Source organism: Gasterosteus aculeatus, chromosome 1 (genome assembly GCF_964276395.1).
Source record: "Gasterosteus aculeatus chromosome 1, fGasAcu3.hap1.1, whole genome shotgun sequence".
Taxonomy (NCBI): Eukaryota; Metazoa; Chordata; class Actinopteri; order Perciformes; family Gasterosteidae; genus Gasterosteus; species Gasterosteus aculeatus.
Genome location: NC_135688.1, coordinates 30,913,117 through 30,937,119, shown reverse-complemented (window position 1 = coordinate 30,937,119; position 24,003 = coordinate 30,913,117). Strand labels below are relative to the sequence as shown.

At 45.7% G+C, this 24,003-nt stretch overlaps 2 protein-coding genes across 14 annotated transcripts; both read right to left on the bottom strand.

Moving 5' to 3' along the window:
- Positions 1 to 16,735: 16,735 nt before the first annotated feature.
- Positions 16,736 to 18,364, bottom strand: plaat1l (phospholipase A and acyltransferase 1-like). The gene is made up of 5 exons (XM_040177353.2): positions 18,163 to 18,364; positions 17,897 to 18,026; positions 17,609 to 17,697; positions 17,370 to 17,534; positions 16,736 to 17,261 (listed from the first exon to the last, which is right to left on the bottom strand). The coding sequence occupies exons 1-5, from the start codon at positions 18,274 to 18,276 to the stop codon at positions 17,196 to 17,198; spliced, it is 564 nt and encodes a 187-aa protein (XP_040033287.2). The 5' UTR covers positions 18,277 to 18,364; the 3' UTR covers positions 16,736 to 17,195.
- A 156-nt stretch (positions 18,365 to 18,520) lies between these two features.
- LOC120819596 (zinc finger protein 513) lies at positions 18,521 to 23,730 on the bottom strand. 13 transcript variants are annotated; one of them, XM_078103061.1, is made up of 7 exons: positions 23,546 to 23,730; positions 23,080 to 23,264; positions 21,684 to 21,806; positions 21,430 to 21,552; positions 20,876 to 21,331; positions 20,304 to 20,491; positions 18,521 to 20,054 (listed from the first exon to the last, which is right to left on the bottom strand). In XM_078103061.1, exons 2-7 carry the CDS (start codon positions 23,117 to 23,119, stop codon positions 19,452 to 19,454), a joined length of 1,533 nt encoding a protein of 510 aa, XP_077959187.1. In that variant the 5' UTR covers positions 23,120 to 23,264; positions 23,546 to 23,730; the 3' UTR covers positions 18,521 to 19,451. The 13 variants fall into 13 exon arrangements, with proteins under 13 accessions (XP_077959187.1, XP_077959180.1, XP_077959169.1 ...); XM_078103054.1 differs by having other exon boundaries at positions 21,418 to 21,552; positions 23,546 to 23,686; XM_078103043.1 differs by having other exon boundaries at positions 21,418 to 21,552; positions 21,684 to 21,842; positions 23,546 to 23,681.
- Positions 23,731 to 24,003: the final 273 nt, after the last annotated feature.

The following is a 24,003-nucleotide window of genomic DNA, read 5'->3' as shown; positions in this document are numbered from 1 at the left end:
ATATAAGTGTTGCTTGCTCTATATTCAATGTTAAAGCACAACTTGTTTGGGTTCATATTAAAAGGTTAATTTGTTCAACGTTGTTTAATTTTAAATTTTGGCCCACTGTGTATTTGAGTTTGAAACCCCTGATCCAAAGCGACTTACAACAAGTGCATTCAACCATAGGGATACAAACTCAGAAGAGCAAGAAACAAAGTGCAATTTCATCAAATAAGCCAATTTACAATTTTCTATAGATAAGTGCATTTATAAGTACAATTTAAGTGCTACAATTTGTTTGTCCGAATCCTGAGCTTCTGGGGCCCTGGGAAGGTGTACTTCCACCTACGTTGTAAGGTGCCCTGTAAAGAGTATTTTGGTAGAAGTTGATGTAGCGTAATGTTTCAAAAGATTCTAAATAAGATTTCTGCTTTAGTTAGTCCAAGGTACTATTGTGGCATGAATCGATTTCAAATAATTTGGCCTCAACTTGCTTTTCTCATTTCAGTAAAACTGCCTCAAGTTTTGCTTGTGGTGCATCTGATGTCATGCAATCCACATCTTTCCAGATTTTTTATCTACTGTAAAGCCTCCATGTTCTCATTACGTGACTTGGATCGAAGGCAAGTCTAGTGCTACATTTTATTTTGCGTGTACAAATAATGTAAACATTTTAGAAAATATTAAAAGGTCCACCTGAATTGGTTATATTTACATTTATCATACAGCTTTTATCCAAAGCAACTAACAATAAGTGCATTCAATCAAGAGGGAACAGAACCAGAGCAACCAGAAAAGAGAAAGTGCAAATCCTTCAAAAAAGCAAAACTACAAAGTGCAATAAGTAAGTGTGTTGTAAGTGCTAATAAAGTAATTAAGTAGCTAACTAGTCCAGGTGTATTTGGTAAAGGTGCGTTTTTAAGTTTGCATCGGAAGCGGTCTAAGCTTTCTACTGTCTTGATGTCATCGGGGAGCTCATTCACCATTTAGAAACCAGGATAGCAAATAGTCGGGGTTTTATTGAGTGTTTAGGTTTCTGACACGGAGCAACAAGCAGATTGGCGGATGCAAAACAGAGTGAGACATTTTATTAGGTAATGCCGGACTAAGTATTTAGTAAACCGACAAAACCAAACCAGCTATTGTCACGCTAATGTCAGCGAGTCATGCTGATGTTAGTGAGTTTTAAATGAATATTTTTTGATTTATTAATGTGTTTAAATCTACTGATGTGTTTAATCGTCTAGTAACATGGATAGCCTCAAGATACTTTTGCTGGCAAGTAGCTCTTACATTTTAGTAGCCCTGGGTGTTAAAGCCTGACATGTTTGTTCATAAGATATATAAAAAAGCATGGTACCATCAAAAATGGGGGCTTAACGAATAAATAACAAAAGGGGAGAGTGGAAAGCGCCAGGTGTCGGGAAAAAAGTATAAGAAGCGTAAGCGAAAATGTATGTCTTTTTGGGGAGATACAACAATTTGTAGCTGTCATTTTTTGTCGAGGTTGTATTGCAGATGAGGTTCTATTTGTTGCCTGCCTTATTTTAACGAGTGGCTGTCTAGTGGTGCGTCTCATAATTGTCGTCAGGTGTGTCTCGTAATTGTCTTCAGGTGTGCCACATCTCCCCTATAAAAGGGCTGGTGTAGCAGAGGGATGAGAGGCATTCTGCAGTTAGTGCTGCACGGAGTAGAGAGTAGAGAGTAGAGAGTAGAGAGTAGAGAGTAGAGAGTAGAGAGTAGAGAGTAGAGAGTAGAGAGTAGAGAGTAGAGAGTAGAGAGTAGAGAGTAGAGGGGTGGATTTGATCTCAGAGTATTCTGAATGGTAAGCATTTTACTTATCTTTATACCGTTTGGCTTTCAAATTGACGTGAAGTGTTATTGTGATGGTAGTAACTTTTTTTTACCTCATGCATGTGGTGGCCCAATTTGGTATCCTCGTTTAGCTTGGCATTTTAAGTTGAGGTGCACCTCTTTTATTGGGTTTTACGGCTGCAAGAGATCTGTAGTATCTTAGATTCTGAAATTGTCAATCTGGGCGGCACTGTTGTGCGTGGCAAGGAGTTGACAATTGTAAACTTTCAGCAGAGCAGTTAATTTGTTAAAATGATAATTCATCAGGATACCATATTAATCGTGTTTTTTTTTTTTTTAATTTTGGTCAATGCAGAGTTCCAGAAGCTTATGGCAGTTCCCCCTGAGAAATTCATGGCCCATGTAAACATGCACTCATGCACTGAGGTCAGTTGTCTGCGCCGAAGGGGAACCAACTGATTAAAAGACTGCTTGCAACATGGCTGTTTTCGACCAGGTATGTCTGATTTTAATCAAAGGAGTTTCTGAGTTTCTTGCAACTGGTGTCAGTTTCTGAGTGGGCAATATGGGCAGACTAATGCTGGCTTGTATCTCGTAAACTGAGCATGTTTTAGGCTACTCCATCAAGCTCAAATATTGTTTCAGAAATCTTCTTGGAAAAAAATGCAGATAACCTGATCAAGGACTATTTCAGGAATGAGGAAACATTTATTGCCAAAATATGTCAAACATGCAAGGAATTTGTCTTGGCAGTTTGACAGTAGACAGTGCAACAATAAACAAGACGGCAGTGCACAAGGAATAAGGCTATGGGTTAGTGTAAAACAAGAGAATAAAGTTAAAAAATATTAAGCATAAAGTGCACTACCGAATAAGTGACGAGTGACGACAAAGTGAAAAATGACAGTTAAAGTGACATGTGCAGTGTGAAGGGGAGTGACCGGTGGAACGTTATAGTCAGGCAGTGGGGGACCGGCTCTGTTGATGAGCCCGACTGCCGATGGGAATAAACTGTTGGTGTGGCGGGAGGTCTTAGTCCTGATGGACCTCAGCCTCCTGCCAGATGGAAGGGGCACAAACAGGTTTTGTCCGGGGTGAGAGGGGTCGGCCACCATCTTTTTAGCTGCTTCAGAGACCTGGAAGCGAACAAGTCCTGCAGGGACATTCATCTTCTTTGGCACCATCAGTCTGTCAATCAATCCTCCTCCACCAGATTCTTTCACACTGAGCTGCCTCTTTTCCTTTCAGGTGCTGTTAAGCAACGTGGTTAAAAGATTCCTTCCATTCTGTGCTACTGGAATGCTGAAGCAGCATTTCAACATATTTCCTCAAAGTTCACCTGATGATCACTTCCTCCTCCACTTGAATTCCCCTCATGATGATTTGCTTCAATTATCCTGTCAACACGTCATTCCAACTCAAAGGGTTTGGAGCAAAGGCTCAAAGTGTCAGATGATCCCAGACTCGTTGTTCTCAGACTGTCAAACAGGTTCTGCACTGTTTGTTGTACCTCAACACACAGAGGCCTTCATGTACAAATAAACTTGTATTTAAAAGCAGTGGGAGGATTCATAAAGACCCTCACCACAGCCTGGCCTCCTCCACCTGCTCCACCTCTCGTGACTGTGGGGCCTTCTGGAGAAGAGGATGTCTTGATCATCAGAATTTTATTTATTGTCTTTAAATACACATTAACATGAATCCAACATGTTGTAGCAACGGATACATTGATGGAGGAGACGTTGTCTTTCAGTCCCACAGCAGCTGTCAAGCTGGACACCGGTTCCCTCACAGCTCCTCTCATGCCGATACGACGTCACAGGCACCAGCCAATCAGATCCATTCATGCCGATACGACGTCACAGGCACCAGCCAATCAGATCCATTCATGCCGATACGACGTCACAGGCACCAGCCAATCAGATCCATTCATGCCGATACGACGTCACAGGCACCAGCCAATCAGATCCATTCATGCCGATACGACGTCACAGGCACCAGCCAATCAGATCCATTCATGCCGATACGACGTCACAGGCACCAGCCAATCAGATCCATTCATGCCGATACGACGTCACAGGCACCAGCCAATCAGATCCATTCATGCCGATACGACGTCACAGGCACCAGCCAATCAGATCCATTCATGCCGATACGACGTCACAGGCACCAGCCAATCAGATCCATTCATGCCGATACGACGTCACAGGCACCAGCCAATCAGATCCATTCATGCCGATAAGACGTCACAGGCACCAGCCAATCAGATCCATTCATGCCGATACGACGTCACAGGCACCAGCCAATCAGATCCATTCATGCTGATACGACGTCACAGGCACCAGCCAATCAGATCCATTCATGCCGATACGACGTCACAGGCACCAGCCAATCAGATCCATTCATGCCGATACGACGTCACAGGCACCAGCCAATCAGATCCATTCATGCCGATACGACGTCACAGGCACCAGCCAATCAGATCCATTCATGCCGATACGACGTCACAGGCACCAGCCAATCAGATCCATTCATGCCGATACAACGTCACAGGCACCAGCCAATCAGATCCATTCATGCCGATACGACGTCACAGGCACCAGCCAATCAGATCCATTCATGCCGATACGACGTCACAGGCACCAGCCAATCAGATCCATTCATGCCGATACGACGTCACAGGCACCAGCCAATCAGATCCATTCATGCTGATACGACGTCACAGGCACCAGCCAATCAGATCCATTCATGCCGATACGACGTCACAGGCACCAGCCAATCAGATCCATTCATGCCGATACGACGTCACAGGCACCAGCCAATCAGATCCATTCATGCCGATACGACGTCACAGGCACCAGCCAATCAGATCCATTCATGCCGATACGACGTCACAGGCACCAGCCAATCAGATCCATTCATGCCGATACGACGTCACAGGCACCAGCCAATCAGATCCATTCATGCCGATACGACGTCACAGGCACCAGCCAATCAGATCCATTCATGCTCACGTCTCAAGAGCGCAGAGCTCCAAGATAAAAGATGCCGTAGAATACGGGGTCCCTCCATCTCGCCATCCGTTTGGGGTCCTTGGCCTGAAAAACATTGAAGACCCCTGATTTAATACATTAAAAACAGAACATTATCTCCAATGTGAGAAAGGACCGTGAGACCTCATTGTTTGTCATCCTCATCATCATTGACACATTCTTTACCTTTTGAACCAAAAGCATAAGTCGGAAACAGAAACACAAGTAAAGTTCTTTACTCGTTTTCAGGCAGGGTCAAAGCGGGAGATCAGTTCAACGGGCGAACAAATCCAAAAAGGGGGCACGTAAGACCCCCAGGTGGAGTAGTCGGTCAAACAGGGTCGGAACAGGCCGATCAGGAGCAATCACAGGAACCGCTGGAGCTCAAGACTCACAAGACCATCTAGCAGAGGACGAGTGAGGGGACCTCAGAGTGAGGGACGAATGAGGGACTAATGAGGGAATGGGCTGCAGGTGAGAAGGACCTGAGGACCAGGTGAAGGGAATGACAGATGATCTGGAATGACAGGAGGGTGACAACGTTGTGACAGCTGGAGAAGTAATCCTCTATTTGAAGCGCCTTTGTGTGCAGAAACAGTTTTATTTCTCAGGTTTTTGTCTGATCGTTTAATTCCATACACCCATTTATTTTGTCTACTTGTTCAACCTCCTTCTTTTACAAGAACATCCTGTTTCTCAGGAACAAAATGCTCACGTTGTTTTCTCCTGTGAGTGTTTATGAGGAGGCTTCATGAGCCGCCGCTGACTCACACAGCCAGAAACTACCGAGGACACAACATGACATGAGTATAAATAAATAGAAGAATGAATAAATACACAAATAAATAAATAAAAGAATAAACAGCAGTTGTTTAGCTCAACACAAAGTATGCCTTTAATTTTTTGCAGCGCCAAGAACAGTTCATGTGGGGGGTGTTGTGCAAGTGTAGACTAAGTAACTCTTCATTATTTATTATTCGTGCTGTGCGTCTGATCACATTCCTGTAAAGTGTTGGATTCAGTTAGCCAACAACGTCCTTCTCTTTACTGATTCCGAGGTTTCAGGACCGCTTGAAGTTCAAGCGTCGGGTGCCGCTGCGCCTCGTGTTCATGGAGGCTCCTCGCGTGCAGCCAAGCAATGAGCCACGTCTGCAGTGCCAAGGACAGTCCTGCTAAATGGGAGACGGATCGGAGAACACCAGCCTACCACGTCAGAGCTGCAGCGTCTGATGAGCAGACATCTGTCAAATCAATATCTCAAAGTTCAAAGTGTGTTCCCCACTGCAGGAATGGCTTCTCGCCTGAAAGGTCCTGATTATGAGCACGGCACAAATGAGAGGAGGGAGGAAAGAAACGGTGTTGGGAGGGTGGGGTTGGAATGCGTCCACAGGACGGGAACAGGGTCGGGGAGCTAGGCGTGGCCAGGTGTGGTCCTGCTCTTGAAATTACGCCAAAAGATCATGTGTGACGTGCTGACGATGAGTAACAAAAAAGATGAACAAAAGAAAGAGAGCAGACACTAAAGACAGGAGGGCTTTCAATGAGACGATGCATTTTATTAAGTTCATAATAGCACATTGCAATTTATTTTTCTCTGATAATGAGATGTATTTAAAACCCTTTTTATCGGCTTCTGTGAGGACAGCTGTGTACCATCATGCACCAGGGTGAGTTACAACAACGACAAACCCTGGTTCACAGCGGAACTCAGAACACTACGCCTGCAGAAGGATCAGGCATTTAGGAGCGGAGACAAAGACTTGTACACAGAGGAAAAATACAAGTTTAGCAAGGCGGTGAGACGCTAAACGACTGTACTCTGAGAAACTCCAACAACAGTTCTCAGCAAGTGACTCTGCTTCGGTTTGGAGAGGCCTCAAACACCTCACCAACTACAAGCCAAAACCCCCCCACTCCATGAATGACATCCGCCTGGCAGACGAGCTCAATGAGTTCTACTGCAGATTTGAAAGACAATGTCCTGATCCCATCCCCACAGCTCCACCAACCTGCTGCAGTCCCCCTCCCCTCCCTCCCCCAGCCCATCAGGTGCTCACGCCTCTTCATCTATATCACCTTCCCCTCCCCCACCAGCAACGACCCTCTCTATTCTGGAGAGAGACGTTAACCGGCTCTTTAGAAGACTTAATCCCCGTAAGGCAGCCGGTCCGGACTCCATTTCCCCTCACACCCTGAAGCATTGTGCTGACCAGCTGTCTCCGGTGTTCACTGACATCTTCAACACCTCCCTGGAGACCTGCCACGTACCAGCCTGCTTCAAGGCCTCCACCATCATCCCCGTCCCCAAGAAGCCCAGGATCACAGGACTCAATGACTACAGGCCCGTCGCCCTGACCTCTGTAGTCATGAAGTCTTTTGAACTCTCTTTTGAAGGCTAGTTCTGACCCACCTGAAGTCCCTCACCGACCCCCTCCTGGACCCCCTGCAGTTCGCCTACAGAGCCAACAGGTCTGTGGACGATGCTGTCAACATGGCCCTCCACTACATCCTCCAGCATCTGGACTCCCCAGGAACCTACGCCAGGATCCTGTTTGTGGACTTCAGCTCTGCTTTCAACACCATCATCCAGTCTCTGCTGCAGGACAAACTCTCCCAGCTGCACCGCCCAACTCCACCTGCAAGTGGATCACAGACTTCCTGTCTGACAGGAAGCAGCACGTGAAGCTGGGGAAACATCTCGGACCATCAGCACCGGTTCCCCCCAAAGCTGCGTTCTCTCCCCTCTGCTCTTCTCCCTGTACACCAACAGCTGCACCTCCAGCCACCAGTCCGTCAAGCTCCTGGAGTTTGCGGATGACACCACCCTCATTGGACTAATCTCTGGTGGGGACGAGTCCGCCTACAGGTGGGAGTCTGACCATCTGGTGTCGTGGTGCAGCCAGAACAACCTGGAGCTCAATGCTCTAAAGACAGTGGAGATGGTTGTGGATTTCCGGAGGAACAGAGCCCCACCCTCCCCCATCACCCTGTGTGACTCCCCCGTCACTATTGTGGATTCCTTCCGTTTCCTGGGCACCATTATCACCCAGGACCTCAAGTGGGAGCTGAACATCAGCTCCATCACCAAGAAGGCTCAGCAGAGGTTGTTCTTCCTGAGGCAGCTGAAGAAACTCAACTTGCCAAAGGCGATGATGGTGCACTTCTACACGGCCATCATGGAGTCCATCCTCTGCTCCTCCATCACCGTCTGGTACGCTGCAGCCACAGCCAAGGACAAGGGCATATTTAAATTTGTTTAACTTTATTCCCCTGTTTTATACTAACCCATAGCCTTAGCCTTATTCTACTAACCCATTGCATTAGCATTTCATCCCACTTTATTTTATTACTTGTGCACTGTTGTCTTGTCTGTCTACTGTCGCGCACTAACCGCCAAGACAAATTCCTTGTATGTTTGACATATTTTGGCTAATAAATGTTTCCTGATTCCTGATTCCTGATTATAACACCATGTACTCTAAATTATATATATATATATATATATATATATATATATATATATATATATATATATATATATGTTTACTCTAAATGTTTTTGACTTTTACGGAAATATTTTTAATATACTTATTATAATTAATTTTTGATTATTTTTTAACAACCTCATACGATGAATAAATATCATGTGTTGTTTCTAAATCAAATGTTTTAATACATCATTTTTACTACACAATCATATATTGTTATACTTATTTAAGAGACAGCATGTGACTTTTTTAAGATTTACTAATTACTAATATTTTAAACACTTTTTTATGAAACATTGTATGATTCTTTTTATGATTTTGTTACCACAGACTAACAATTAACTACATTTTTAACATAATATACTATAATATTTGTTGATACTTTTGACATATTACAGTATAACTTCAAGAAAATACTACTACTTATGTTTTTGGATTACTTTTCAAAGACGTATTATACTTAAGCTATCTGTGTGAAAAAGAATGTATATTTTTTTCCCATTTGATTACTCTTTAACGGTATACCAGACCAGGGTTTGTTTCTTGAGGCTTTTCAGGAGTTTTTTTTACAACATACTGTACTATATAATTCAGGAATCAGGAATCAGGAAACATTTATTGCCAAACATACAAGGAATTTGTCTTGGCGGTTGGTGCGCGACAGTAAAAAGTAACAATAGACAACAACAATAGACAAAGTGACGAGTGACGACAAAGTCACTCCGTAAAAGACTAAATTATATAAAACTTATTTCAGACATACTGTTAAATTACTTTGTATAACAAACTATAGCATGATATTTTTTAACTTGGTCATGACATAATAAACCATGACTGTTTTACATCCTACATCCTACACAACCTTTTTTCCCTAAACCATATTATGTTTTTTATACATCACTATATTTTTGATTTCCTTATTGCATACTATACTGACCTAGATTTTCATATTATACTATTTCAATATTATACTATGACCGATGATTTTATTACATATTTTACTATAATTTTAAAGTTTTTACTAATACTCTTACTAATACAAAAGAATTATTGAATCGGGCTGTACTGTTAACTTACATTACATGTTTGCACCTGCCTTCCTGCAGGTGCAAACCAGAGTTCACTGTGTGCATGTGTTGTTTTCCCATGATGCAGTTCAGATCTCCTCGTTTAACCACAAAAATACGTCATCCCCGGACAGCAGCATTGATCCGTGTGATAGATGGAGGAACAAAGAACTGCATCTCTTTAAGCATGGATAGAAAACGCCAACTCCAAATTAGGGAAAAACATGTATTGTTTGATTTAGGATATGTTGTGTTCATGATATCTAATAAGGATGTGCTAACTAAAGGAAAAACCTCCTTAAGCAGCTTGGTCGGAATCGGTTCCAAGACACAAGTAGAAGATTTAGACTTTGAAAATAAAGAAGTCAGTTGATCAAGGTTGATGGAAGAGAAGGCATCCAAACAGGCATCAGGGCCCACTGCTGCATCCAAGGTTCCTACATCGGAGGACAGGTCGCCACTGGTTGAAGGCAGGAGACCATCAATTTTCTCTTTGATAGTCAGAATCTTATCATTGAAGAAGTTCATGAAGTCGTTACTAGTGAGGTCCAAAGGAATACACGGCTCGACAGAGCTATGACTCTCTGTCAGTCGGGCTACAGTGCTGAAGAGAAACCTGGAGTTGTTTTTATTTTTACATTACATGTAATTTAGCTGACGCTTTTATCCAAAGCGACTTACAATAAGTACATTCAACCATAAGGACACAAACTCAGAAGAACAAGAAACAAAAAAGTGCAATTTCCTCAAATAAGCCAATTTACAATTTGCTCTAGATGAGTGGCGTTATAAGTACAATGTAAGTAGTACAGTTAGTGGAGGTAGAGTCTGAAGAGGTGTGTCTTTAGTCTGAAGATGTGAAGGCTCTCTGTGGTCCTGATGTCTTCAGAGACCTCCTTCCACCATTTAGGAGCAGGACAGCAAAGAGTGGAGATCTAGTCGAGTGTTTTGCTCTCAGTGAGGAGGAACAAGCAGTTTATCAGATGCAGAGCGGAGAGTGCGGGTCGGGATGTTGGGTTGGACCAGGTCCTGGATGTAAGATGGACCCCATCCATTCACAGCATGGTACGTGAGCACCATGTTTAGAACTGGATGAGCCACCGGTACCAGTGAAGAGACCGGAGGAGATGAGGAGTGAGGGAGAACTTAGGAAGGTTAAAGACCAGTGGTGCTGCTGCATTCTGGATGAGCTGCAGAGGTGGAATGGTGGTAGCAGGAGACCTGCAGGAGAAAGTTGTAGTAGTCCAGGCGGGAGATGACAAGAGCCTGAATCAGTACCTGGGCAGCCTTCTGAGTGAGAAGAGGACGTATTCTCCTGATGTTGTTGAGCGTGTATCTACAGGATCATGTTGTAGTAATGTTGGGAGTCAGGGAGAGTCGGCTATTGATTGTGACGCCGAGGTTCCTGCAGTCAAAGTGGACGTTAACACAGAGTCGCCAAAGTTGGCAGTCAAGTCCTGGGTCGGAGAGTCTTTTCCTGGAAAGAGAAGTAGTTCAGTCTTGTCAGGGTTGATTTTCAGATGGTGGGCGGATCCACTGAGAGATGTCAGTCAGACAGGCAGAGATCCGAGGGAGGGAAGGAGAGAATTAGTTGGGTGTCATCGGCATAGCTGTGGAAGGAGAAGCCATGCGAGCGAATGACAGTGCCGAGAGAGTTGGTGTAGAGCGAGAAGAGGAGGGGACCCAGGACGGAACCCTGAGGAACTCCAGTAGTAAGAGGACAAGGTTCCGACCCAGATCCTCGAGGTAGGACGAGAGAAGGGAGAGAGCAGAGCCTGAGACACCAAGTTCCTGTAGGGAGGAAATAAGGCTGGTATTGCTGGTTGGCTGTGTCAAATGCAGCAGAGTGGTCCAGAAGGACGAGGACAGAGGAGAGAGAGGAGCTCTAGCAGTGTGGAGTTGCTCTGAGACAGCGAGGAGAGCAGTCTCTGTGGAACGGCCTTGAAGCCTGACTGGTGGGGGTCAAGGAGGTTGTTAGGGTGGAGATAGGAGGAGAGTTGGTTAAAGATCACACGTTCAAGGGTTTTGGACAGGAAGGGAAGAAGAGAGACCGGACTGTAGTTGTTTTCTTCAGAAGGGTTGAGGGTAGGTTTCTTCAGGAGAGGGTTAACTCTTGCCTCCTTCGGGGAAAACAGCCAGATAACATAGCATCGTTGATGAGACAGGTGAGGAAAGGAAGAAGGTCCGGTGCGATAGATTGTAGAAGATGTGATGGAATGCGGTCAAGAGGGCATTTGGTCGGACGGGCAGAGGTTGCTAGGGTAAGAACTTGGTTAGGAGATAGGGGGTGAAGGAGGAAAGTGAGAGCAATAGAGGTAAAGCCAGTGGGATGCAAGAAGTAGGAGGTGGGTTTTTCTCTATTAATGATGAGTAATAAGATGCTCTTGCGTTACAGAGAGGCTTCTTGTATGTTTTAAGGCTGTCTTGCTAAACTAGCTTGGATCCTTCTGATTTGGTGGAACACCATAATCGTTCAAGTTTCCGCACAGTTTGCTTTAGGTTCCGTGTTTGAGGGTTATACCAAGGAGCAGACTTCCTTCTTGTTGCTATTCTTCTTTCCAGAGGAGCGATAGCGTCCAGCGCCACTCTCAAAGGGCCTGTAGCAGTATCGACAAAATGATCGATCTGGGACGGACTGAGGTTTTCTCTTCTTCTTAAGAAATCTCTAATCTTCCCTTCCTCTCTAAGATCCTTGAGAAATCCGTCGCAAATCAATTATGTGACTTTCTACAAAACAATGCTTTGTTTCGAGGATTTCCAGTCAGGATTTCGAGCGCATCACAGTACAGAAACAGCACTGGTGAAAATTACGAATGATCTTCTACTTGCATCGGACCAAGGACTCTCTTTTCTTGTCTTGCTGGACCTCAGTGCCGCATTTGATACCATAGACCATTGTATCCTGTTGCAGAGACTAGAACATTTAATTGGTATCAAAGGAACTGCACTCAGCTGGTTTAAATCTTACTTATTGGATCGATCCCAGTTTGTGCTTGTAAACGGTGAATCCTCAAAGACCACCAATGTTGGTCACGGAGTCCCACAAGGTTCTGTACTTGGACCGATTCTATTTACCCTCTATATGCTTCCTTTGGGCGATCTTATCAGGAAACACCGCATAAACTTCCATTGTTATGCAGACGATACTCAACTGTATCTGTTGATCAAGCCAGAAGAGACCAACCAGCTAGTTAGACTTCAAAAATGTCTTGGAGATATCAAAACTTGGATGAACTCCAACGTCCTGATGCTAAACTCAGAAAAAACAGAAGTTATCCTGATAGGCCCAGAGCGCCTTCGAAGCCAGCTGTCACGTGATACAGTTTTTATGGATGGAATTGCTCTGGTACCCAGCAGCACCGTCAGAAATCTGGGAGTTCTCTTCGACCAGGATATGACCTTCAACTCGCATATAAAGAAGACTTCAAGGACTGCCTATTTTCATCTACGTAACATATCAAAAATCAGGATCTTCCTGTCTCAAAGTGGTGCAGAAAAATGAGTTCATGCGTTTGTCACTTCCAGACTGGACTACTGTAATTCTTTGTTATCAGGCTGCTCTTGTAAATCTCTTAAGCCTCTCCAGTTGATTCAGAATGCTGCAGCACGTGTATTAACAAGAACTAAGAAATGGGATCATATCACACCTGTATTAACTTCTCTGCACTTACCAGGTTCCACTTTCAGTCCGGGGGGCAGATTCGGTCAGCTCTTTTTAAGTAAAACTTAAAACGTTCCTCTTTGATTCTGCCTATAGTTAGGGCTGGCTCAGGTTAGCCCGGACCAGTGTGGTGGAAGATTTTGCACAGACAATCGTTAAGTAAGAAACAAAGGCTCTGAGTCAAGTATGTCTTTTCTCCGTTTATTTCCTTGCAAGGGAAAAAGGGTCACAACAGCTACGTGGTCAGTAGACTGTCAAGAACCTCCTTTTCTTCCCAACACCTCGAGGCAGTTCTTATACCTAAGTTTAGATATCGGTGGCGTCAACAGAAACCGTTGACCATCTTGTTGAGTCTCTACAGCCAGGGTACTGGGAACATCTTATCCATGTAAGACACGTCAGCTCTTTGACCGTATCCTTGCTCTCCCAACATGCTTAAACAAAGGTGGTCATAGACATAACAAACACTTGTTCAATCTCTACAGCTATGACGCTGGAAACATCTAATCCAAGTGGGAGACATCAGTTCTTATGTCAGGGCCTTTGTGATCTAACCACTTGCAACTAATAAACTGGTTATACAAATGAAGCATTTAAAAGGGTCACATATCATTTTCCCATTACATTAACACCCTTAGTTAAGCTGCTATAGGCTTAGACTGCCGGGGGACTGTGGAGGACACACCGAGCTCCTCTCTCACGCTCTCGTTCTACCATAATTCACGTTTTATTAATGCTCATGACTAATTCAGCTTCTTTCCGGGAGTTTTTTTTTTGTGCTTTCTCCCCTAGCAGGTCTCCGTAGATCATAGTTCCCTCTGGAACCTGGTCCTGACACCTACCGTGGCCCTGCTGACGCCTGCTGCTGCCATCATCATCATCATCATCATTATTTTAGATATTAATCATTTTACTGTACTCGTAAACCAACATTACCCTCTCCTAAAGTCTCTGTGCTCTCCCTCCCCACAGGCTTCTGTGGATGGTGGTTCTATCTGATGGTGGTTCTATCTGGTGGTGGTTCTACCTGATGGTGGTTCTATGTGATGGTGGTTCTATCTGGTGGTGGTTCTATCTGATTGTGGTTCTATGTGATGGTGGTTCTATCTGGTGGTGTTCTATCTGATGGTGGTTCTATGTGATGGTGGTTCTATCTGGTGGTGGTCCTATCTGATGGTGGTCCTATCTGATGGTGGTTCTATGTGATGGTGGTTCTATCTGATGGTGGTTATATGTGATGGTGGTCCTATCTGATGGTGGTTCTATGTTATGGTGATTCTATCTGATGGTGGTTCTATCTGGTGGTGGTTCTATGTGATGGTGGTTCTATCTGATGGTGGTTCTATGTGATGGTGGTTCTATGTGGCGGTGGTTCAATGTTATGGTGGTTCTATCTGATGGTGGTTCTATCTGATGGTGGTTCTATGTGATGGTGGTTCTATGTGATGGTGATTCTATCTGATGGTGGTTCTATGTGATGGTGGTTCTATGTTATGTTGATTCTATGTGATGGTGGTTCTATGTGATGGTGGTTCTATCTGGTGGTGTTCTATCTGATGGTGTTTCTATGTGATGGTGGTTCTATGTGGCGGTGGTTCTATGTGATGGTGGTTCTATCTGATGGTGGTCCTATCTGATGGTGGTTCTATGTTATGGTGATTCTATCTGATGGTGGTTCTATGTGATGGTGGTTGTCCCTGCAGTGGTCCTGCTGTGCGTCTGGTTTACTACTCACGTTTCTTGAATCATTCCTGTCATATAGTCTCATGTATTCTACATTGTTCATTCTGTACACATGACGTCATTGTAGTCTGTCCATCAGGAGACGGATCCTCCTCTGACGGGGGGGGGGGGGGGGGGGACATAGCATATCAAGAAGAATATCAAAACTGTTAATCCAATTTCTTTTGTTGTGTAATCAATAAAGAAATTCATATTGTGTAACACTAGTGAACAATTGAATTTCCGATTTGTGTAATCAATAAAGTAATGAGAATATTGTAAAAAGCTATAATCAATAGAATAATGAGTTTTGAGTTTTAACTCCTAATCTCTTGGTTAAATACAAGAAATGAAGCCTTTGACGGTTTGAGCCTCAGCTTTGAAAGAGTTCTGAGGTTTGAGGAGGTTTTACATCTGAAGGTTAAATATGAGAAAGGAACACATGACGAGTGTGTGTGGTGAAGTAGCTCAGCAGAAGAGCTGCTGACCCTTTACCTGGAGGTTGTTGGTTCAAACCCAGCTATTGAGTCTTTGGATTCAAAAGACTTTTGAGGTTTAACTCACATTCTCAAGGTTAAATAGGAGAAATAAAGGCTGTGAAGTGCGAGCAGGACTGGTGGCGTAGTGGTGAGTGCAGGGACCAAAACCTCTGTAACTGCTAGTGGGTTCAATTCCCACTGCCGCCAGGTCTTGAGAGCGCTGCCGTGGAGGTAGCAGTGGGGGCGTTGTCCCCACTGGTTGTTCCAGAGAAGTGGACCCAGGGGGTTATGCAGAAACACGAGGACATGTGACCAGAGTTTAGGTGGCGTTGTCCAGAAACCTTTAATGATGAGACTAACTTCTCCTTTAATGAGCTTCAGTGTCCATATTGTAGCCTTTTGCCATCGCTTTATACTATGTACTTATTTCAGCATGTTACTATTCCATCTTATGTACTTCTCCCTATGATTATATATATTTATTATGACCTGTTCTGAGGGGAGACGGCCGGATAAATCAGTAAAAATGACCACATGCGTCTCATTCAGTGGTCAACGCTAATATGAAACTTCCTCTGAGGGGACGTTTACATTGTTTGAGACTGACCAATTCTCTGTTGGGTTCAAACTCAAGTCACTTTCCCATTTGGTGCGAAAGGTGATTATTGTGACAATGATCTGGTTGTAAAGCTCAGAGATCCGTCCCTTCTGAGTGAAGAGTGCGTAATGCAGGAAGAAAGGATGAAACCTCCAAGATGCATCAATCCGTCTTCTTATTCATGATATCTTATGAATGTTGCCCAATAACAACAAATGATTTAGGAAGAGCCGGACCGCCCACGTCCCTGGATGAAGTTTAAAGTCATCGTAATAATAGAAAGGGGAAAAGGACTTTGGCCAGAATATCAGTAAGAATCTAAACAAGTACAGAAATGTGGGGAATACATGAACTGCCAGGTGGTGACGGGGACAGGTAGCTTCATTCACGTCAGGTCATGGGAAAAAGCAAAAAAGATTAGATCAAAAATGTCATTGAAAAAAGGTGTAAAGATGTCATTGTCACGGCCGGGCTCTAAGGTAAAATATGGGAATGTATTAAATGTGGTCGGCATTAAACCCCAAAACAAAGAACAACCGTTACAGGCGACAAGAGGCAGGCGAGTAATGTCTCTACGGCGACTGAGCGCAAACGGACCGAAACTAAACTACAACGCATAAAAATATGCTCCAAACGCCGTGTGGCAATCACGAATACGAGTTTGGGTCTTATGAGGCTTAATTTGACCACTAAAGAGTTTGTTTATTCAAACAGAGGAAGAATAAAGTGAACAGACGTAGCACGGTTAGCTGTAAGCTAATGTACGCCGCGAGTGTTCATATTTGTCTGTTAGTGGTTTTGTTGTTGTTTTCGCAATTCAGCCCCCGGTCGACATCATAAATGAATAACTCATTCATTTAATTATTATTGACATGAAATGGAACAGAAAACTGTTGTTAACAATATTCATTTATTTAGATTTTCCAGAATGCTGATATACTGTAGCTTTCTTACCTTTGCACAAAGAAGACATCATTTGACACATTACATTTAAAGGGAACTCGCATTCAACGTTTCGAAAACGCTCACGCGTCCTTGTACCTCTTTAAAGACACTTCCTTTGTCGAAATGTCAAACATTTTGGGTCTTAAATTAGGTAGAAAAAGACATGACATTTATTCGTTAGGTTTTCTTTTTCATGATATTTTTCCACCTTACATATTTGGATTAAAATTTTAGGGTTAAAAAAATATTACTGGACCCTTTTCATGATATGACCTTACATAGTGACTTTTGTTTCCCCCACCATTTCATCCGTTCTTCTAGAACAAATGGGGATCGTTATGTCTGACGTCATAATCGTCTCCTGGGGGACGACGTGGCCCCCTGGTGGTCGGGGGGAGAAGTCTCTTCACAGCTGCTTCTCCTCAAACAGATTCTTCCAGGCCGGCTGGATGTGCGCGTAGATTCTCTCGATCTGAAACCCACCAACAAGTCTCTGATGCTTAATCTGTATCACACCATTAAAGAGTGGCCCCAGTTAGGATCCATGTGGAACTCCGTCTTTAAATGTAAATCACCGAACCTGCTGCGACTTCTTCACTCCGTATCTGAGGAGTGTGGCCTGGTGCTCGCTGTTGTGAAACAAGATGTCAAAGGTGAGCTGGCGGCCAATCAGCTGGTCGATGTCGGGCTTCACTGCGCCGTAGAAGTCTCTGACCGAGAACGAGTCGTCCAGCATGTTGCTGACCTGCGGTGCAAACCGAGGCTCGTCACGCCCTTCACAATAAAGCTCCGTTTGTAGTCACCGGCTCCGCCGCTCACCTTGTACTTTTTCCCCAGCAGCTCCAGTGGATCCAGCTTGACCTCTGACCTCAGAGCTCGGCCAAAGAGCGGCAGCTTGGAGTCAGAATCTGACCGACAAATTACTTTCAATAATAATAAAAGGGTGACTGCATCCGATTCAGTCCGGATCTCGACAAAATTTTTAATTTAACTTATCTGAAGAAACATGGATTTTATAAATGCTAGTGGAAACAATCAACTCTATTTATCAATCTATAACTCCATTTGAATTATAACAATATATATGTATCCCCACTGAGCACTGACCTCGACACGTCAGGTGGGCCACGTAGGCGACGCCGTCCCTCTCGCCGTAGTACACGGCGAAGTGAGAGAAGTACTTGTTCCTGGGGTACTCCACGATGTCGCCCGGGAACAGCTGGGTGCGCGAGTGTGTCTGCACGCAGGGACGGGGGTTAGAGAGCAGCGGCCTTGGTGACCTCAGTGACCTCTCTTTTAAATGTGACTTCATGCATTTCAAGTATTAACATACAAACAAGAATGTGCAAACTTGAGAGAAAAGACGTTCTTACCAGGCCCATGGGTGGTGTTTGCTGGAGCTTCTCTTCAGACGCTTGTGAAACAAAGACCCCCCCTGCCCGCCCACACACACACACACACACACACACACACACGCTGCTTTGCATACACACACCCAGGTCCGTCACAGTCTCTGACCCCCCCGAAGCAGCTGCTTCCTAAACACAGAGCAGCAAAAGAGGAAGCGGCTCTTGGCACGCCCTGACTTGATGCTCAAGCTACGCTAACGCCAGCTAGCGGCGGCTAACGCCAGCTGGAGCATCAAGTCAACTCTGCAGTCTGATCAATCCTGAGTTCAGATTGGATTTGAAATTAGTTCATCAAACTAATAATACAAATTTCGACCGCTTGTTTAACATTTCACAGTTTATTAAACTCCAGAATTATTTCACGACTCATTTCTTTATGTCCCTGAATTGTTGATGTCAGAAAGGTGAATATCCTCTCTGAAAGGCGTAGGGATATAGATATTGTTTATATAAAGACATGGGATTCCTGCCGTTAACAGCACAGTGCATTTACGTTTACATTGACGTCGGATTCTGGAATTTTCACCACAGCAAAAATTCATTTGACATTTTCAATTCTGCATATTGTTGAAATGTTACAAAGTATAAGGATCACAAGAAATAAACAGAAACACAAGTTGTAATGCTGAGAGGCCACAATATTAAAAGAAATATTTTAAATTGAAAGAAGGCCACAATAAAATGCTAAGGCCGTGTACAGTGTATTTTATTACCATTATTTCAAATTATTGCAAAAACATCCACACAGACTCCTGGTTTTCCTCCATCAGCCCAAAACAACCCTTTGAATAGACTCAAATGAAGAGGAGCTGCGTGGGAGCCCCCCGAGACCCCGAGGAGACCAACCGACCAAAGAAAACATCCAGCGGAAATTAAAGCTCGTCAAACAATCACCCAAATATAGATTCTCTCTCCAAGGAAACACAAAGCAGCGTTTCAAAACTGGCAGGTAGAAAAGGTCACATGGTGACGGTTGAGATGTCTGTGGACCGAAGAGTGACCCCCCCTTTACTGACACACACACACACACACTAATGCCTCTAAAGAATAAAGTCTGTGCAACGTTACAGTCGTTGAGTCCGTCAAAGGCACCGGAGTTTGTCGCCAAGCAGATCTGGAGGTGTGTGCCAGTGTTCTCACACACACACACACACACACACACACACACACACACACACACACACACACACACACACACACACACACACACACACACACACACACACACACACACACACACACACACACACACACTAGCCGTGCTCCTCACTGGCGCCCCCCTGCGCGTCTCTGCTCCAGCTGAGGCCGTTGATGGGGGCGTGTTTGTCCCAGCTGTCCGTGTCATGTCCGTGCTTCCTCTGGTGCCTCTTGTAGTTGTCCCAGTGGCCGGTGGTGTAGTCGCACTCGGCGCAGGCGTACGGCTTCTCGCCCGTGTGCCGCAGCATGTGCCTCTTCAGGTTCATGCTCTGGTTGCAGGAGTAGCCGCACACGCCGCAGTGGAAGGGCTTGGCGCCCGAGTGGATGCGCTCGTGGCGCCGCAGGTTGGCCAGGTTCCCGCACGCGTAGCTGCAGGAGGGGCACTGGTACGGTTTCTCTCCCGTGTGCACGCGCAAGTGGCGCTTCAGGTTGTCGAGGTGCGACGAGGTGTAAGGGCAGTGTGGGCAGCTGTGGGGTTTCTCCTCGGAGTGGGTGTGGGCGTGGCGGGCCAGGTGGTTGGGGTAGTGGGACAGGAAGGGGCAGTGGGGGCAGCGGTACAGCTTGGCGCCCCGCCGCCCCCGCCGGGAGCCCCGAGGCGAGGCCAAGTCACAGGGGGACCCGGATCCACCGTTGGAGGGCAGCGAGCAGCGACGACACACCTGAGTGAGAACACGAGGGGTCAATCGGCAGGTCCTGGAACACGTCACGAGAGCTCCATCAGACAAAATGCCCCAAAAAAACTTTGAACCTGGATATTTTATTCTCCATCTCACCACAATTAAGCAGATTCTGTATAAAACATGACATTCTGAGCTCCTTCGTGGAACCATGAAGCCATGATTGATTGACCGGAGACCTTTGGTCATGTGACAGTGAGTCAGTGGAGGCGTGGCTGCGAGGGAACGTACCTGTCCAGTTTCCCCGTCCCCCTCCCCCTTGTCCCCCTCCAGGTCGTCTTCCTCCAGGGTGAGGCCGCACATGCGGCAGCAGAGGGGGAAGAGGAGGACAGGGAGCGGGGCAGAAGGGGAGCCGAGGCCCCCCAGGGTCTGGAAGTACCCCGAGTCCTGGGACACCCGCAGGGTCAGGTCTGACACCACTGAGGGGGGAGGAGAGAAACATTTATTCTCCACCAAAGGACACATTAGGACAACTGTCAGGACACACTGAGTGATGAGGGATCTTCCCTCTCTCCTCCTTCTCAGGTCCTCCGCTTTAAAATGAGAAACTGGTTTCTCCTTTTTATTTTCCGAGGCGGCACCTCGCTGCTGAGTGTGTAGTTCTGGGCAGTGGAAATGACGAGATGAAGCGCTCCTCTCGATAAGTTTAAGACTAAACCAGGAAGAACTTCTCTTCCTCATTTTCCACGTCCGAGTTTATACACGTTTGCCTATTCGTGAGACTTCGTAATGAATCACCAACTAACTGTGGTTTTACACGTAAAAACGAGAGAAACGGGCGTCTCGTCGCCGGCGGTCTTCACCTTCTCCGCTCGCAGCGCTTCCTTTTTTCCTCCTCCCCCGGCGCTTCTCCTTCTCCCGCCTCTCCCGCGGCCTCTCCTGCGCGTGCATGCGCTGGTGTCTGCGCAGGTTCCCCAGGGAGCTGCAGGCGTAGCTGCACTGGGGGCAGCGGTAGGGTTTCTCCCCGGTGTGGGTGCGGGCGTGGCGCTGCAGGTTGACGAGCTGGGCCGAGGCGTAGGGGCAGGCGGGGCAGCGGTGCGGCTTGTGGCCGTCGTGCGTCCTCATGTGGCGCTTCAGGTGGTTGGAGTACCGCGAGGTGAAGGCGCACAGCGAGCAGGAGAAGGCCCTGGGGGGGGCGTCCTCCTCGCCCTCCTTCCCGTCGGCCTCCGCAGAACCCTCCGCCTGGGGCGAGGCCTCGCGCTGCAGGCACTTCTCACAGGTGAGACAGTAGAGCTCCGCCCCCAGGTCCAGGCCCACACCTGAAACAACACCTTACATCAGCCACTCGTGTGACTGAACCACAGAAGAACTAGCTGCTCATCGGGATGATCCACGTGAAGGTTACCCAGGTCCAGACCTGCTCCCAGAGCCGGGTCCCCCAGGAGTCCACCACATCCTTTACAGGAGAGGAAGGCGGGGAAGGCGGAGCCTGTAGGTGCTGAAGGTTCGTCGTCAACACTCAGCGAGAACACGGTCAAACCTGAAGAAGAAGACGTCTTCTCACTAGAAGGTTTTGCTTTTGTATTTCACAGAAGTACCGTAGCTTCAATTTTAATACTCTATTATTTGATCAGTCACCACTTCTATCTTTTAAGTTTGCGTGCCACTGACCCGAGTCTCGATCCAGCCCCATGATCTCAGCGTCTCCAAACTCCAGTTCGCCGCTCAACAGGAAGTCGCTGTCCAGGACCAGGCAGCCCGGGTCGCACAGCACCGACCCGTCCTCCGACTCCACTGGAACACAAACGTTCACCGCGCTAACTCTCCCCACTGGCTCCAGTAGAGACGGTAAACGTGTCGGGTACGTTCAGAAAACCGTTGATTCGCGGCTTTACACAACTTATTAAATAAAAAGGGAACTTTGAAGACTCAACGCCAAAAATCGGAAGGATTTTTTTTAACAAACAAACTAAAACTCACAGGATTGAATATTCCACAAAGTGGAAGAATACTGAAGACGATTTTAGTAAGTAGAGACAAAGTGAGGAGAGACAAGAGGAGGAGGAAGAAACAGTTATGTAAATTCTTTTGATAATTCATGTTCGCTTCTGATCCCAAAATCAAACCACTCATTTGAATACGAGGACGCAAAGATTCATCCTTTAAATTCCACCGCTGATGACGTCACAAAGTTCTGAATCCAGTGTCTCTGATCGGCCTGATCAATAAAGGTGAAGTGAGGGAACACGCATGAAAGAGGAAGAAGTCCAGCAGGAAGCACCAAAAGAAAGAAAGGAAGGACTACAGGAAGGAGAGGGAGGTCGAAAGAGGAAGTGGAGCCAGGAAGCAGCGAGGAGAGGAAGAGGAGGGTCCGACCCAGCCACAACACTCAGGAAGCGATAACACACAAACGCATCTCGTTAAAGAGAAGACGTGTCTTCAACAACCTTCCTCTCCGACTATGAGGAAGCTTGTTGTGTCAACATGTCAGACAAGTTGGGCAACATTTCATGTGTCCGTTTCCTCCTTTTACCCGAGCTTCACCGAATAAATACCATCTACATTTAGGTTAACCAGCACAGCAACACACACACACACACACACACACACACCTGTATTACAACGGTTAAAGCACAGCAACACACACACATCTGTAAGACAACAGTTAAAGCACAACACACACACCTGTATTACAACGGTTAAAGCACAGCAACACACACACACACACATCTGTATTACAACGGTTAAAGCACAACACACACACACACACACATCTGTATTACAACGGTTAAAGCACAACACACACACACACACACACACACACACACATCTGTAGGACAACAGTTAAAGCACAGCAACACACACACACATCTGTAAGACAACGGTTAAAGCACATCAAACACACACACACACACATCTGTATTACAACGGTTAAAGCACAACACACACACACACACACACACATCTGTAAGACAACAGTTAACGCACATCAAACACACATCTGTATTACAACAGTTAAAGCACCAGAAACAGACTCAAACATCTGTAAGACAACCATTAAACTCACATTTCACCGGCTGCGGGTTGGATTGTTTCCTCCGAGGCATGTCGGCCTCTAGTCGTCCCGGGTCCCGGTGTGGTGGTCCGCCCGTCCGTCAGCCAGCCAGCTAGCTGCATGTCACCATCATCATCATCATCATCACCTCCTTCCTCTTCCTCTTCCTCTGGCGGAGAGCAGCAGCGGTCCCATCGCTGGAACCAAGCGTGTCCACCGACACCGATTAAAGACCGCTTCTTAAGCTCAACGCGTTTGTGAAATGTGTGTCTTCGGTTTTGTATTGTGAGGCTAATTGACACTAAACACACTTTAGAGTCTGTGAGTCAGTTCGCTCGTTGTTCAGCAGTAAATAGACGTAGCCATCTTGTTAGCCACCTAGCATCCGAGTCGACTTCGACATTCACAATTAACCATTTAAACTTCAAACTTCGGATAAAAACTACAAATTGAGATATCGCTCCGCTCTTAAACAAACCTGTGGTAACGTCGCACAAATAGCGCCGTCGTTAAAACGCTGCAAACTGGTTAATAAATGAGTCTTTTGTTGTAAACGCACACCGCTCACTGCTGACAGGGACGCCGGGTCTCTGGGTGACGTCACTGACAGGAGCAAAGGCTTGTGGGATTTGTAGTCCTGATATTGGGTCTCGGTGACAAACACGTTAAACATGAAATGATCTACTTGATATTGTTTATGGTAAAATACTAATATTCATCCCGCATTATTAATATGTGTTATTCTAAGACAGATGTAACTACACGCATCATTGTGCGTATTCCTCTGGGCTTAGACTTATTTTCCTTTTTCAAGTTATATGGATGTTTTTAAATGAAAGCTCTTGTTTCATTTAATAAGCATTCTGTTTATCTCCACCTTTCCATCTCTCCATTATCATCAGATGGGTTTAATACCTGTTTATTAAAAAAATTAAC

Excerpts from the sequence above, each read along its gene's own strand:
- plaat1l (XM_040177353.2), bottom strand. The coding sequence starts at position 18,276 with ATGCAAAGCAGCGTGTGTGTGTGTGTGTGTGTGTGTGTGTGTGGGCGG. Across the intron at positions 17,698-17,896 it reads GGCCCACCTGACGTGTCGAG|ATTCTGACTCCAAGCTGCCG; the intron begins GTCAGTGCTCAG and ends TTTGTCGGTCAG. Across the intron at positions 17,535-17,608 it reads TGCTGGGGAAAAAGTACAAG|GTCAGCAACATGCTGGACGA; the intron begins GTGAGCGGCGGA and ends TTTGCACCGCAG.
- LOC120819596 (XM_078103043.1), bottom strand. The coding sequence starts at position 23,119 with ATGCCTCGGAGGAAACAATCCAACCCGCAGCCGGTGAAAT. Across the intron at positions 21,332-21,417 it reads GGGAGCAGGTCTGGACCTGG|GTGTGGGCCTGGACCTGGGG; the intron begins GTAACCTTCACG and ends GTGTTGTTTCAG. Across the intron at positions 20,055-20,303 it reads GGGACGGGGAAACTGGACAG|GTGTGTCGTCGCTGCTCGCT; the intron begins GTACGTTCCCTC and ends GTTCTCACTCAG.